Source organism: Triturus cristatus, chromosome 6 (genome assembly GCF_964204655.1).
Source record: "Triturus cristatus chromosome 6, aTriCri1.1, whole genome shotgun sequence".
In the NCBI taxonomy this organism is placed as follows: domain Eukaryota; kingdom Metazoa; phylum Chordata; class Amphibia; order Caudata; family Salamandridae; genus Triturus; species Triturus cristatus.
The window spans coordinates 1,678,923,630-1,678,938,264 of NC_140589.1; the positions used below are offsets into that span (position 1 = coordinate 1,678,923,630).

The 14,635-nt window shown below is 44.4% G+C and overlaps 1 protein-coding gene across 1 annotated transcript in view; it reads right to left on the reverse strand.

Moving 5' to 3' along the window:
* Nucleotides 1-14,635, reverse strand: part of NEK2 (NIMA related kinase 2) — a 180,022-nt gene that overhangs the window by 140,661 nt on the left and 24,726 nt on the right. The window contains exons 2-3 of the mRNA XM_085612857.1: nt 12,456-12,673; nt 774-1,014 (exon numbers count right to left, since the gene is read on the reverse strand). Coding sequence (XP_085468983.1) covers nt 774-1,014; nt 12,456-12,673 — 459 coding nt within the window. The remainder of the gene's footprint in view (nt 1-773; nt 1,015-12,455; nt 12,674-14,635) is intronic.

Genomic DNA, 14,635 nt, shown 5'->3' on the forward strand with positions numbered 1-14,635 from the left:
GCTACTATTATAGAGTTCACTTATTTGTCAATGCTTTATCAAACACTACATTTATCCTCTTAGACACTTCAAAGCACTTAGAGATAAGAAACTAAATGCAGCACATGGTACGGAGCGGTGGGTGAGTAAACTTGTCCGAAATTCGCCAATCCAAACCAGTGTCCCAAATGGAGTTCTGTTAAAGGCAAGTCTGAATACTTTGGTTTTGTCATGTCGTTGGGTTCAGATATTAAGCTCAAGCTGAGGGTATTACAGAGTCAAGGTTTATGTGTGCCGCGTGATCGAACAGCATGTTTCATACTCTTTAAAGATCAGTGATTAATCCAACAGGCTGACTGAGTTAAGGATTCTGCCCGAGTTATAGTGAGGTACCGGTTTCTGCAGCCAAACAGGGCCTTTATCCCAGTACACGCTATTGATGGTGCACAAGACGTTAAACATACTCATGTGATAGAAATCATGGTCCGACACAAAGTATTATGTAGAGTGATAAGTTATTGTACACATGGAGTTCCACAAGGAAACAAAATTTAGAGAGATACAAAACTTTATTATAGTACTCAACTTCATACAGCAACAGAAACCCCTTGTATATGACAGTGTGTTTTACAAATACACATAGCATTATATTTTGCCTAACACAGAGACACACAACCACCAGGCTGTCCTCACCAACCTCTCTAATTAACTATTATGTTGTGAAAAAAAAATTCAATACTGAGAAGGGGGCTGCTGTTATTTACATATAAAAAAAAGTAAAGAACCATACTTACAGGTGACATATAATAGGGAGTTCCAACAAACGTTTTTGCAAAACTGTGGTCGTGTTGCAATATCCGAGCCAATCCAAAATCCCCAAGTTTGACATTTTGTTTCGCATCCAGAAAAATATTGGCTGGTTTCAGATCACGGTGAAGTACAGTGGGGCCACCATCATTTCGTTTATGGCAATCTTTTAATGCCAAAGTCAGCTGGGCAAAGACGCGGAGGACAAAATCTTCATCTAAAAAGCGCCTGTAGAAGAAATACAAACCATGTAACCTGGACATGTCAACCAACCTTCCCAATTTATCACAAGACCTTTAAATCCAAACTGAACAGCTCCACTCTACAGTCAATTATAAGACAATTTGAGTTCCACAAGAATCTCATCTACTAATGTATTGCAGGGCTGAATTTGAGCTGGCGATTTCCGATGCTCGGCACAGACACTGAATTGTAAACACCGGCACTTATGATAGTCTGTTACAGTTTGGCGCTGTTTAATTTAGAGATGAGCGCACCAACAGTTATTTATTAATTCAAGATACATTAAAAATTACCATTACCAATACCCGTCGCCCAAACCATTCTCATAGCTTTGAGGGTTTGGAAAAGTTACACTTGTAGGAGGTTGATGGTTAGTAGTTGTGTTGGTGAGGTCATTGGCAGAGCTGACAGGGGCAATGAGTGGTATACGTTGCCGTGGTCTCCTCACAAGGGCCCTGGAACTTTTTTTGATAGACAGTGTTTATCAATGGAGATCAATTCAATAGACACATAATAAAGAATAGACACCACAAATCTGAGAAGCTGAGCAATTGCTTTGATTATGCAGTGTAAAAGTTAATTAGGAGTTTGCTGTGGAATACTATGAATAAAGGGTGGGTTGAGCTAGAACTGGAGCAATATTCCACACGTTCAATCCAAGTAGTCAGAAAAGTGACTTTGATGTGCTCAAACCAAAAAGAAAGCTGCCACCCCAAAATCATCAAAGTTCAGAAATAGTCCAAACATTATAATGTCTCTAAAGGCACAATCAAGGATCACACAGTAGACCTTGGCGTTGCCTTTACAATCCAATTCCTATGTGTCTTCACTTAGTACCAACCAGCCAACACTTATAATCTGACAAAATACAGTCACGACTTCACCAAGGCTAGAAAATATAAAACATGTGTTGGCTGGTTGGTGCTAAGTGAAGCAAAAATAAAGGAATCTAATTTTAAGACAATGCTAAGCACTGCTGTACTGTACTGTGATCCTTGATTTTGCCCACGGAGACATTACAACAAGAGTTTGCTGTGGTTTTAATAGGATAAAACTGATGTTACCTTAATTCCTCTCTCCACAGAGGTACAACAGATCAGAAAGCATTTATAAAACTACTGGTAAAGAGCAAGATGGTAGCAGACCTAATTTGGGTCCACAAATGCAGCACACAAAGAAACCATGCAAAACCAAACTTTCTGGCACTGCCGATTGATGGAAGGCAGACCTCCTTATGTATTACATATTGGTACTAGGGCTAAGCTCACAAGGCAGTTCCTATGATGAGGTGACAGATCATGCATCAACTAAACAGGTTCACAGTGCATTTGGGACCAGCGTTAAGAGACTGGACCGTCTGACTCAGGGATGAAAGACATTCATGGGTTGCATAAGTGTTCTACCCTCCACCTGCACAAACTCTGCTTCCTATAATTTCAGTGCACACAATGTTGCCTCTTGTTCCACTTCTCTCCCAAAAGATATCACCAAAGGATAGCAAATATTTTCATACTCTGTATATTCTGAATGATCTAAGAGTGGCAGATATCTTGCCTCCCAAAAACATAAGCAGTCCACCTTAAAAAAAGCCCTTTGCATCAGATTATAAAAAACAAACAAAAAAAGTTTGGTGCCTAAATGGCTTGTGACATTTTTGAAAATGGCCCGTGGAATGCTTAATTAAGTGTTGTATACTACTTCTTTGGAAACTGAGAAATGCATAAAGGCTTGGAACTCCCGGTGCGTAACATACAGAAACTCGTTTGGCAGATAAATAATTTGGTACTTCTTCACGCAAACCAGACATGTGTGTCCCTAAATGTTAACTCTCAAATTGTATTTGGGTGTCGGTCATATGGGGCAAGTATGCTTTAATGGAAGCAAATCTGGATTTTTTAATCAGTGAATATGCATGAATCTTAATATAGGAAATGTTTTTTGGAAGCTGCCGCTGTATATGGTCTTACTATCGGATGGTTATACCGTGCACAAAGTCCAGGGGCTCCCCAAAAGTGTGCATAGATCAATGTAAAACCCAAAGAGCTCTATTAGTGGTCGTGTGGGCGAGCATCCTTAGGCCTAATGTAAAACATTTATTGCATAACCGTGATCAATAAGGAACACACGACTCAAGAAGAAGATCCAGACCAATTTTAGAAAAATATACTTGGTTTGTATTTTATTTTAAGACCAAGATCTTCGCAATAAGGTAAGTACGTTTTTAAAATAAAAATACCTTTCACTTAAAGAAATCGTCACTTAGAAATTTTGCAGTACAGTTCATTGTTATCCTATTGGAAAAACAATATTGCAGTTAAACAGGTAAGTAATGCACTTACAAACCCAGTCTTCGGAAACAAAAGTCAGCAAGGAGGAAAAGGTCAGGTGAGTACTAAAACTGTACCACCAGCAGCACAGGGGCAAAATAGAAGTTCGGCCCAATGTTTTTCAATGAAGATTGGGGGTGCCTGGAGCCACACTGCTTGCAGGGGGGCAAGCTTTGGGGCTTAGCACCTGCACCGGAGGTCCCACAAAGCAGCACCAAACATACACCATCAGCGGCACAGGGGTGGCAGGGTGCAAAATCAGCATCAGGCGCCCAATGCTTTTCTATGGAGATTCTTCTTTTGGCAAACAGGCTGCTGGCATTGCACCAGAGGTTGCAGGAGGGAGACTAATGACAGCCAAGGCAAGTAGAGATGTAGGGGGTCGTAGGGGCACCACCGGTTCAGCTCACCAACGCCCAGGGGATTCGGGTGCAGGGGCGCCTTTTGACATCGGAGTCTTCTCACCGGAGCTGGTCACGGTCAGGTGGAAGCCATTAGATTCACACTGCAGTCGCCGCCATGTAGATCAGGAGAGGTCAGCCAACGCTGAACATGAAGTCAGGATCGCTGGGGAGACTTCACTGCACGAGTGAGCCACTCTGACTCGGGCCATGGGCATCAGGTGCAGAGTGGGCAGGAGATGCGGATCCGCCTGGATCCGGGGTCCTTGTGGCTGGTTTCTTCTTGGACAGGTCCGCTGTCCACAGGAGATTGGAGTCTTTTTCGAAGGCAGCAGTCCTCCCAGGGTTTTCAGAGGTCGCTGGCTGTAAGACTGGTTGCAGGTTCACAGTTGCTGGAGACAGGTCGGTAGGGCTGGGGCCAAGGCAGCAGTCGTCTTCAGTCTTCTCGGATGGTTGTCTTCTTACTTCTTAGGTCGCTGCAGATCTAGTTTCTAGGTCTGGGGATCCACCTAAATAGTAAATGTAGGAGGGTAGTAGTAGGGAGGGCCACTGGGCACCTTACCTGGGAAGGCTACACCCACTATTATAACTCAAGTTGTCAAGTTCCCAGCCCATGTACTCTCTAAAGCTTCACTGGCAATTACAATATTAAGGAACTACTGTTGGAGCATATCTGTTCATGCAGATATCTCCACACCAGGAATATGGTGCACCCTGCCTTAGGGCTGGTAAGGCCTGCTAGAGGGGTGACTTACCTATACCTTAAGCAGTGCTATCTGACATGGCACACAGGCAGGGTGCCATGTCGACTTGGTGATTTTTATCACCTCACAGAAGCATGCAGGGAAGTGGCATAGTCCTAGTGAGGGGGTCTCAGGGGATCCTCTATGGCCTCCAGGCCCTAGGTACTGCAGAAGAACCCCATTTTCTCACAGAAGGCAATCAAAGACTTGAGAGAGGCAAAGGCACACTTAAGGGTCAGTAGACTAACAAGCCTATACATTTGTGTGTGTGTGCTGGTTCATCGTTGGGAGGTTACCCAAGAAGTGTGAAGGGACCCGTGCAAGATCATTCCGTGTTTACATACAGCCATTACCCAGACAGACAGCGTTATATAAAACGCCTAAACAAAAGGACACGTACTTTTCTTGGGGTTTGAGTGCATTGATGAAGGTCAATTTGCACGTCTAGGGTAAATTCTACACACAGTATGTACCAGTTCATTATTTTTAACTTAAGGTGTTGGTGGTGTATGTGTGGCTCTTGGTTTAGGTTAGCGAATAGGTGGTATCTTCCAGAGACACTGCCCACATGGCTACATCCCCAATTTGCCTATATGCATTGCCCTTCAGTTTTGTGGAATCGGAGAGCATGGAAACAGGCTTTATGCAGGGTTACTCTCCACTTTTTGCCCCCATTTTGACTACTAGGTACTGGTGTAATGGCTCAGAAATGCCCTGAACTCTGCTAAACAGAACTCAGTGCATGTGTTGACCCTTAAAATGGTGCATATGTAATTGGCTGTGTCCTCAATTGGCATAACCCGACTTACTTGTAAGTGCCTAGTATATCGTACCAGGGGTACCGAAGGCCTTGATGTTGTGATGTCTCCAGTGGACTGCAGAACTACTTATGCCTCCACGAGTATACATGGTAAAACATGGCTCCCTGTCTGCCACTGCAGACTGCAAGGGCAATTTAAAAGTGCTAGCTCGACTTAGCCATTTAAAACAATGGCAAAGCACACACCTCCCTTTTAAAGTCTCACCTGCTCTAGGAACAAGCATTGGCATAGCCAATAGGTCTCGACTTTGGGACCTTATAAGTGTTTACCCATGCAACAGTTGATGTTGTTGCACCAAGGATATTGTGCTGCATAACTAAATACTTATAAGGTCCCAAAGGCGAGACCTATTGGCTATGCCAATGCTTGTTAACCTTACTGCTGACAGCCTTGTGTGATTCACTGAGGTGGTCACTGCTGGTAAACATGCATATGGTGGAACTTATATAATCTTGTCTGATGTGGTCATTATTAAAACACTGATCATATTACCTCACAATGATTTTCATTCAAGATAAGTAGCTCTTATTACTCAAAAGGTTGGAGACCCCTGATCTAGAGAGTAGCTCTGTGTCCTGTAATGACACTAGGAAGGGTTATGGGTAACAACACTTTGTAATAAGCTTGTAAGGGTGCCAGTACTATGCCTGCCAATATGAAGCACTGGTATTTGGCGAGTCTAGGAGCCAAGTATGTGGCAATCGCGAAAGCTTCCCTTGCAAATAAGGTACTTTAAGGGAATAAATTAGCGCCCCAGAAACAGAGGCCTAGCCGGTTAATTGAATTTGTTACCAGAAAGCAATTTTCATTCCCTGCACAGAAAATCGGTGCCGGCCTGTCCTCTTCGACAAAGAATCCTTGCTCCATTGTTTAGTGACATAGAAAATGTAAACTCGCAGAGTTAAATTAGCGAGGGGCCAATCAATTGTAGGCTGGAAAGGGATTGCTCGCATGTGAAATGACCGCGGTTTCAATGCGATAATGTATGGGGGCCGTTGGCGTTTAGCTGATGTTTGTAGCGAAGCGAAGATGGCAGAGGTGTAATTGGGCTGTAAACTGAAAACGGATTGTGCTGGCCTTTGTACTTCCTTTCTGTCAAAGTGAAAAGCCACCTCATTTTAAAGGAGCAAGAGTGGCACAAATGGGCTGTCGATGAGATAACCGAATCTTCCAGACTGAAGCTGGCGCCCTTAAAGTGATGGGTGGATGTTTTTTTTTTTTTTGTTTTTTTAAAACAGCTTTATCTTGTTCATTTGCCTTATTGAAACATTTTATTCCAAATAACACTGAGCGTGAAGGAACTTTTCCTTTTAAATCTTAGGAGCAATAGATTTTCTCCGATCACTCACCTTGTCCTATTGGCGGTGGCGGGTTTACCGCCAGCGGTGCCTTACTGCCTATTCTTTTATGATTGGTAAGTCGCATTAGAGGTGGGCGACCCAACAAAATAACAGGGAAGGATGGACCGAGCAGAGGGCCTGGCCGGACTTTAAGAGCCCCCAGGCACGAGCCAAGCCTTTTAAATGTTTGTCACGTAAACTGTGCGACAAAACTCTGTATAACAAGCATTGGCCGCGCGGCCGTGAAAGTGACACGGCCGCGCAGCCCGCGAAAGTGACACGGCCGCGCAGCCCGCGAAAGTGACACGGCCGCGCAGCCCGCGAAAGTGACACGGCCGCGCAGCCCGCGAAAGTGATCGTAATCAAGCACGGCTAGCAAAATGATCTGTGGAGGGGGGAGAAGCGGGAGTTGTGTGACGGCGGAAAGACAGATGGCGGCTGCGCGCGTGCACGCAAGCTTGAGGCCACCAAAAGCCTGTGGCAGCACTTTGAAAACCCACGCGCAAAATGTCTCGCAGGGCAGCGCATGCACTGGCTCAGCGAGACCTAAAAAGGGCCTCTTGGAATCGCTCCAGACTTTTTGCACGCTCGTGCGTGTGTTTTTTTTGTTTTTTTTTAAAGTCTTTTTCTTATTGGTCTTTGCGTGCATCTTTCTAAAAAAGACAGCACGCGATTGGGCAAAGGCGGGTGCATGTCCCACCTTTGCCTGGAATTGTAGCTGCCCAGGCTTGCGGTTATGTGCAGCCTGCCATCTGGTTTTCTCCTGCAGCGGGGGGCACAAGCACGCTCGCGCGCGCGCACCACTTCCAGGATTGTTCTTCGTTGTCAGGTATGAGAGCAACTTTCAGAACACGAGTTGAGGCCAGAGAGTGCGCTGTACAGAAATAATCTGGTGTATTGAGGTCAAACGCTTCTGCATGTGAAATATCTTTCAATTTTGAAGAGACCATCATATTTTCAAACTATGTTTGTTGCACGATTTACATTCCAACTATTGTCACGGCTCGGTTCATGCATGGGCTGTTAGAGCCTCACCAGACCCTTTGCTCGTTTCTGGCTCCGCTTCCTCTGCTAATCTAGTGAAACGTGTGTGCAATTATAAAAGTGGTGGCAGAATCTGTCAGCCGGCTGCGTGCAGTGCATATTTGGGTGTACACAGTTTAGGTACAGGTTGTCTGCAGAGCTTGTGTGGATGTTGCCTGCAGAGTTAAATTGGGGGTCTGTTGTGCCTCCATCAGTGACTGTGTGCAGAACACGTGAACAGCTTGTTTGCAAACTGCGTGGATATCTGGTTTACAGGATGTGCGCAAAGTTCTATAGAAATGTGACTGTGGGCGCCTCTAGTTTTCCCTCTTCACTCTAAGAATGTCTCGTCACTGCAGCCACGCAGCAAGCGCTGTAAGTAACCCGTTTTTATTTTCACAATTTGGGCAGGGATTGGTCATTTTCTCGGTGGGCTGGGGGCGAGGGGGCTGCTTTCAGAGCAGGATAGACCCTGCTTGACCCCATCCATGCCCTCATCACTCCATTCAAGCCACGGCCTCCTGCAGGGTGGGGTGGTTTGAGCACCTTTGCCAGGGTTGATGTTGGTTTCTCTTCAGGCGGACTGTGCGATGCCGCTTTGAGACAAACTATTTGGTTTATTAAACCACAGGTGGAGAAATCCTCAAAGCAAATTCTGAAGAAAATAGTTTTGAAAATAAAACCGCAGTTCAGGGATGTATACATTGTTGTTAAAATTACCTGTTCTTTGTACCTCCCAAACCGCAGATGACACACAGAGAGGTGCACGTTAAACCGCGTGCTGAACGTCGTCGTCGCATTTCTATCTTTCTTCCGGGCGCCGTCCATTCCCTGGCCCACTCCCTACAGCACCACACCTCTCCCAATCCCCCCCCCCCCCCCCGCCATGAGTTTCTGAGGGATCTCACACACCATCTAAAGAGCTGCCCTGGGTGTTTGTTTAGAACACACAAAGCCGTGTTTGCCCTCAGTCTCAGGAGGGCGAGGATGCGGGACAAGTGGGTGCTAAAATAAATCCAATTTCCAGGTCCTTAGCTTTGATCACACCTTCTCCTGGACTATCCCGTGTTGTTTTTCCGAGCCCACGTCTCCCCTGAACCTCTGCCAAATACCTAGCACAAAAGGCCTGTTTCTCTCATTTTCAGTTCTTCATGAAGCCACTTTAGGAATTGGATCTCGGGTTACGAGTGACTCAGTGTTTCCGGATGCTATGTTTACAGTGCCCAGTTTCCTTTCCCAAATCATTGCTTTTAGGTGTCAGCCACATTTAACTCAACCAACCCTGTAACTCTCAGAATGGAGTCTTTATTGTGGAAAACGCAGGGCGAAAAACAGCCATCAAAAAGAACATGGAATTCCTTGCAAGGGAGTAGGCAGAAAAATGCAACACACCCCATCTTGAGCCATGTCCCAGCCAGCTCTGAGTGAGTGGATGGGGCAAGCGAACCAGGCAGTCGTTCGGGAGATAGCCCTCCGTTAGGGATTTCTGAAATTCTTTAATTTCCTTTCTTCTCTGCTGCTTTCCTTCAGTCTTTCTTTCCATCCTTTTTGTCTTTTTTCCCCATTGTGCTTTCTTTCCATCCTTTGTGTACATTTTGCCATTCATCCACCTATCAGTCTTTTCCATCTACCCTTCCTTCCCTTCATCTTTCTTTTTATCCACCTACCTTCCGGTGCATCCTTCTCCTCCCTTCCTTCCCTTTTCATCCACCCATCCATCATTCTTTCCATCCACACATCCCTGCATTCACCCATTCATCCTTCTCTCCATTCACCTTCATCGCCAACCATCAGCCATCCTTCTCCCCAACCATCCTTTTCTCCATCCATCCCTTCATCCTTCTCTCCAGCCTTCCTTCTCTCCAGCCTTCCTTCTCTCCAGCCTTCCTTCTCTCCAGCCTTCCTTCTCTCCAGCCTTCCTCCCTTACACTGCACGAGATTGTTTCTACGAACTTCCTGGAGACCAGAATCTCCGATCAAAGTCAAAGAAGTACATTTTTCATGTTACACAAAATGACCCTGCAACGGCCACATACAGAGACGCCTCTCCACACGCAAGCACATGCTGCTCAACAGAGCAGTTCTGGGAAAACGCTCTACTGAAAAGTTCAGATGCTATGAGGCTTCCTGTTAAGGATCTTGCAGCGCACTTTCACTTTAAGTATGGTAGCTGCCCCCATCATAAACAGGCTGCAAAAATATCTTCTCTGAGGCCCATTTGTTTTTGACCAGGCGTTTTGAGCGGAGGTGTTTCTACAGTGACGACTTTACGTGGGAAAGGCATGCTCTGGCTAAACACTCATAAAAGTACCAAAGGCGAGACCTATTGGCTATGCCAATGCTTGTGTATGTAAGTCAGACTTATTGCAGGCCTAATGAGCCCTAAGGCGGGTGCTGTATGTTAAAAAGTGGAACCTGTACTTTTACAGGTTCAGGCAGTAAAAACCCTAAATTGTTGTTTTTACTGTGAAAAGGCTAGTAGCCCATTGGCATGTACAGAGTTACAGTCTGGCTCTCCAGCCCTGCTAACTGTGAATTGGCCTATCAAGGTTGGTACTATCTGGTATCAGAAGTACAGTGCATTAAATCAGTTTTAACGGTTACATCGAAATCAATGTCACTGGTGGGCAAAGTGCAACTCTAGAAGTTGCCACTTTAGTTGCCCAAAGTTTTCAGTGACTGGTTACTGATGTACACAGGGATTGCCCTGCAGGCAGTTTTCTGCCTTCCTTGGGAGACGTGCTAACGATGCCCAAAGAAGGATACAATAGTAGCCTGCATGGGAGAAAGGTAGCAGGAAGCCACACAGGTGTTAACGTAAAACAAGAGCTTCAAAGGAGGAGCCACTCTTGATGGGTAAATGAGTAACACTTAGGAGAGTGGCGCGCTATTGTTTAGGCTGGCACTGGGGACAGGAGAGAAGCCAGTTGCCCAAATAGTTTTTCCAGGGTCATGTACCCCTTGGTAGCCATACATCTCTCTGGGGGTGGGCTCAGTGTGTCGAGAGAGTGTTCTCGTCATGTTGGGAGTGGGCAGATTGGTGCATCCTGGGACAGCCAAATGCCAAACTTCCCAGGAAATGATCATCCAAATGATGGATTGGCTACCAACTGCATCCTGCCCTGAGGGCATTTCCTGAAGAGAAGTATGGCACCTCTGGCACCCAGAACTAAGATCTTTACTGATGGGCAGAAGGATCAAAGGAGGACTGTCCGGTTACACCATGGAACTGGCAAAGAGGCTGCATCGCCGTGCACTGCAACTGCTGGATAAGACACGGTCTGCTGTGACTTGCTTGGTGAGAAGTTATCTCGTGAGCCCAGCCAAAGCCAGAGATTCCAAGGGTCAGTCGGCTGATCCCCTGTGCGCTATACAGGGCAACAGCAGAGAAAGAAGCCTATTAGGCAAGTTGGTAGCCCAGATTGCTGTATCGCCGTTGTGTAGCAACCAGGAGAAGGACCTGTCGCTCAAAGTTAAACCCAAGTCTGCTGTACCCAGGAGAGCAATAGTCGGAGTGCCTCATGAACGCCCACAAGGCACGCTATCACCCAAGGGAGGATCCTCCTATAACCACAACACTGGACGAAGTGGCGACTGGACTTCTGCCATCCTGAAGAGGACTTTGTGGGACGTCGATCCTCTGACCAGGAACGCCTCACCCAGCTCAGGGACCGAGGAGTAGTTGCAGCAAAACCGCCTTCCCACACCCATCAACCGTATTGCATCTACTGCATCTTCATTCAGTATGAATTATGTAAAATAACCATAAGAAACACATTTTTGGATTTATTAAATAATTACTGGGCTTCACACATGGGGCACAGGGATGACTTGGAGAACGGGCTGAGAAAGGTAACCAAGCACTCTCAAAAACCTAAAGAACATTAAGTGCATCTGCGATCCACTGGTTGAGCACACTAACTATATTTTTCTAAACCTGTATTTCTAAAGGGTATGAAAATCTTACATCAGTAACTTTAATTCTATTTCCAAGGACAACCAACGGAGGTTGTATATGAGAGAAGACAATTCTTCCAGGGGGCTTTCCTCATGCACAGGTTCATACCTAAATTATTGAAGACAAGCAGCGTACAATACCACCCACCAGAGGAAGCAGCACTCTCTGTACTGTCTCGGTACTGACTGGAGAATACCAGATCTGATAGAATGGACGGAATGAATTCGCATGAAATGATATTAAGAATTCCTTCCGTTTGCATGAGATGTGAGAATATCAACATGCTATCAAAATGCATAGCAGTCGACATTAATGCATGGTTAGTCAAATATATCACCAGCTACTGACCCCAGTGACTAAGATGCTTTACCATTGAAATAGCAGAACATGTTTTTGTTGACTTGCAGTCAAAGGTAATTTGCGGTCTACTGTATCATTAAATATCTAAGAGGCCTGTATTACTCATGAGAGTTATTGCCATTTTCCAAACCCAGGAACGGATACCAAAATCTGAAAGAGTAGTAAGGATAAAATACAATGGATTAAATTTTCATCTCTTCTCAAAAAAACGAAAGAAGCAGAAAGGGAGAAGCACAAAATATGCAAGTATTTTCCATTTTGGCACATAAATTACCCTTAACATAAATATAGTAAAGGCAGTTATTGGTTCTTTTTTGCAACCTATACAATATATTATAAACATAACAGTGCTCTCGTCGTTCATGCATCTGTGTGAAACCATGTGGATATTGGCTCAACCGCAAACATGGTTTAATTATATTTAAACACAGCAAAACACTTTCCAAGACGTACCTCTCGCTTACACATTTCTTAATTAAAGTAGCCAGGTCTCCTCCTTCACAGTATTCCATCACTATATAGAGTGTTGCATTTGTTCGATCTACAATCCTATCGTAGTAGCGAACAATATTTGGATGTTTCAGTTCACGTAGTACGTTCACTTCAGAAACGAGCATCTGCTTCTCAGATTCAGACATGCTGCTGTAGTCCAGCTCTTTCCAAAGCAAGATCTAGTGAGGAAAAGAAAAGTATCTGAACTCAATGCAAATGTGTTATTTTGAATTAAACTTACAATTGCAGATTCCAACAAAGCACCACCAGCTTTTTTTATTTTTAAAGATGGAAGACCTCCACTATAGCATACCCAGAGTTCTATACATCAAGCTCTTTCCCACATTTCAACCTGAACTATAGTTCTGAAACCATTTTCTTTCTGCCCTGGGGCACTTCAGAAAACCTTTCATGCACGCACCACGTATACATAGCACTATAGCAAAATTAATACAATAGAAAAGTAGAAGGTTAAAAATAAAAATAAAAGACCCCACTAAACACAGAACGGGAGGGAATATGCAGGAAGTGGAAAGTTGCACAATGCGAAACTGTATTTCATGGCTGAATCCAAAAAAGTTTATATACATTCCGGGTGGATCTCCAGCTTCCTCATTATTTATGCCTCTCGAAGGAACTTGGCTTTTTGCTGTGTCACATAACAGTTAACAAGCACATTTTGAACAGCAGTGTTAAAAAGAAAGCACTATGACACCATCAGCCCTAGCTGCGTCAAAGCTCTTTAGTGTGTTTTTATTTTTTAATACATTCTGCCATGCTCCTGTACAACATGGCTAAAAACATTAGCAAGGCCAATCGCTCTCAAGTGGGCTATACCCATTTGCTTTTCCAATGTATATTTTCTGGCAGAGGGGGCAAGCAACACGGGAGAGCGTTGAGGGGGGATGGGGCAAGCACCAATGTAAGAAGAGGGTAGGACAAGCAAACAAAAGGGCAAGCAACAATTAGTAGTGGGACGAGTGTGGGGATAGACTGCCTGCAAATACATGCCCTGCTTTAATTAAGAGGAAAAAAGTACCTCAAAAGTCCTATGAACAGTGAAAGGACACACTGGGCAAGGAAGCAGCACTTGGGCTGTCTTCCAAGGGAGGGACAAAAACAAGACGAAGAAGTGAAGCCAGCAAGCGCGGACCAAAAAGAAGCAAGGAAATGAGGGACGATGAACCCAACCAACTGTGAGCAATTGGTAGGTTCCAGCCCCCTAATAAGTTAACAAAATGTCTCACAAGCGACAGCACATGCGCTATATCAGGCAAGTCAGTCAGGTTAAAGAAAAATAATGCTTCCTACCATTTCAAATTACAGCGGACCATACATTTCTGACCAGGCTGCTGCTCCTGACTTCATAAATTGGAAACAGGAGTAAAAAATGTCTTGGGTCTTGAAGGTCAGCACCGGTGGCACAAAAAGACAGCAAAATTGTGTTGCTGGATTTATTTAGCACATTTTGCACCAAGCTGTTGTCTATGATCCTCTGCCAGGCCATTTCCTTTTCCTGTAATTTTTGTGTTAAAATGTATTTTCATAAGGTTTTTCTTAGTTATATTTATTTTCAGGTTATTCCTCTCAAAAGTATTTCCAGGGTGACCAATTGAGATTTTAGGGCTTTGTAGTAGAATGCAAAAAAAAAAAAAAAAAAAAAAAAAAAAAAAAAAGACTGCATCATCTGCCTAGAGATTGTTAGAATACATAGCATATTTACATATGTAGAACATGGTTGAAGCCTAAAGGCAATATTATTATCTTGTTTGCCTTCATCTAAAATCTTTAATTGCCGACTTATTTTCCCTTTCAGATTTAGAATCCCTTGGCTCGACAAATCCGCTCGACAAATCCACTCGACCGCTCGCATTTGCGAGGTAAATTTTATGAGGTCGAGCTATTTTTAGGTCCTACTCACCGTTTCTGGCGAGTAGGAAAACATACTAACTTTTGTCCTCGGTCTTTGAAAATGGAGCAAATGTGACAAGATAACAAGATTTAAAGGGCTTTTTATTGCTCACAAAGCAAATGAGCAATAAAGATGCCTTTAAATCTTGTTATCTTGTCACTTTTTGCTCCGCTTTCAGAGATGGAGGTCAAGTAGGTTACTCTTAGGTCGAGGAGATTTTTCAAGGTAC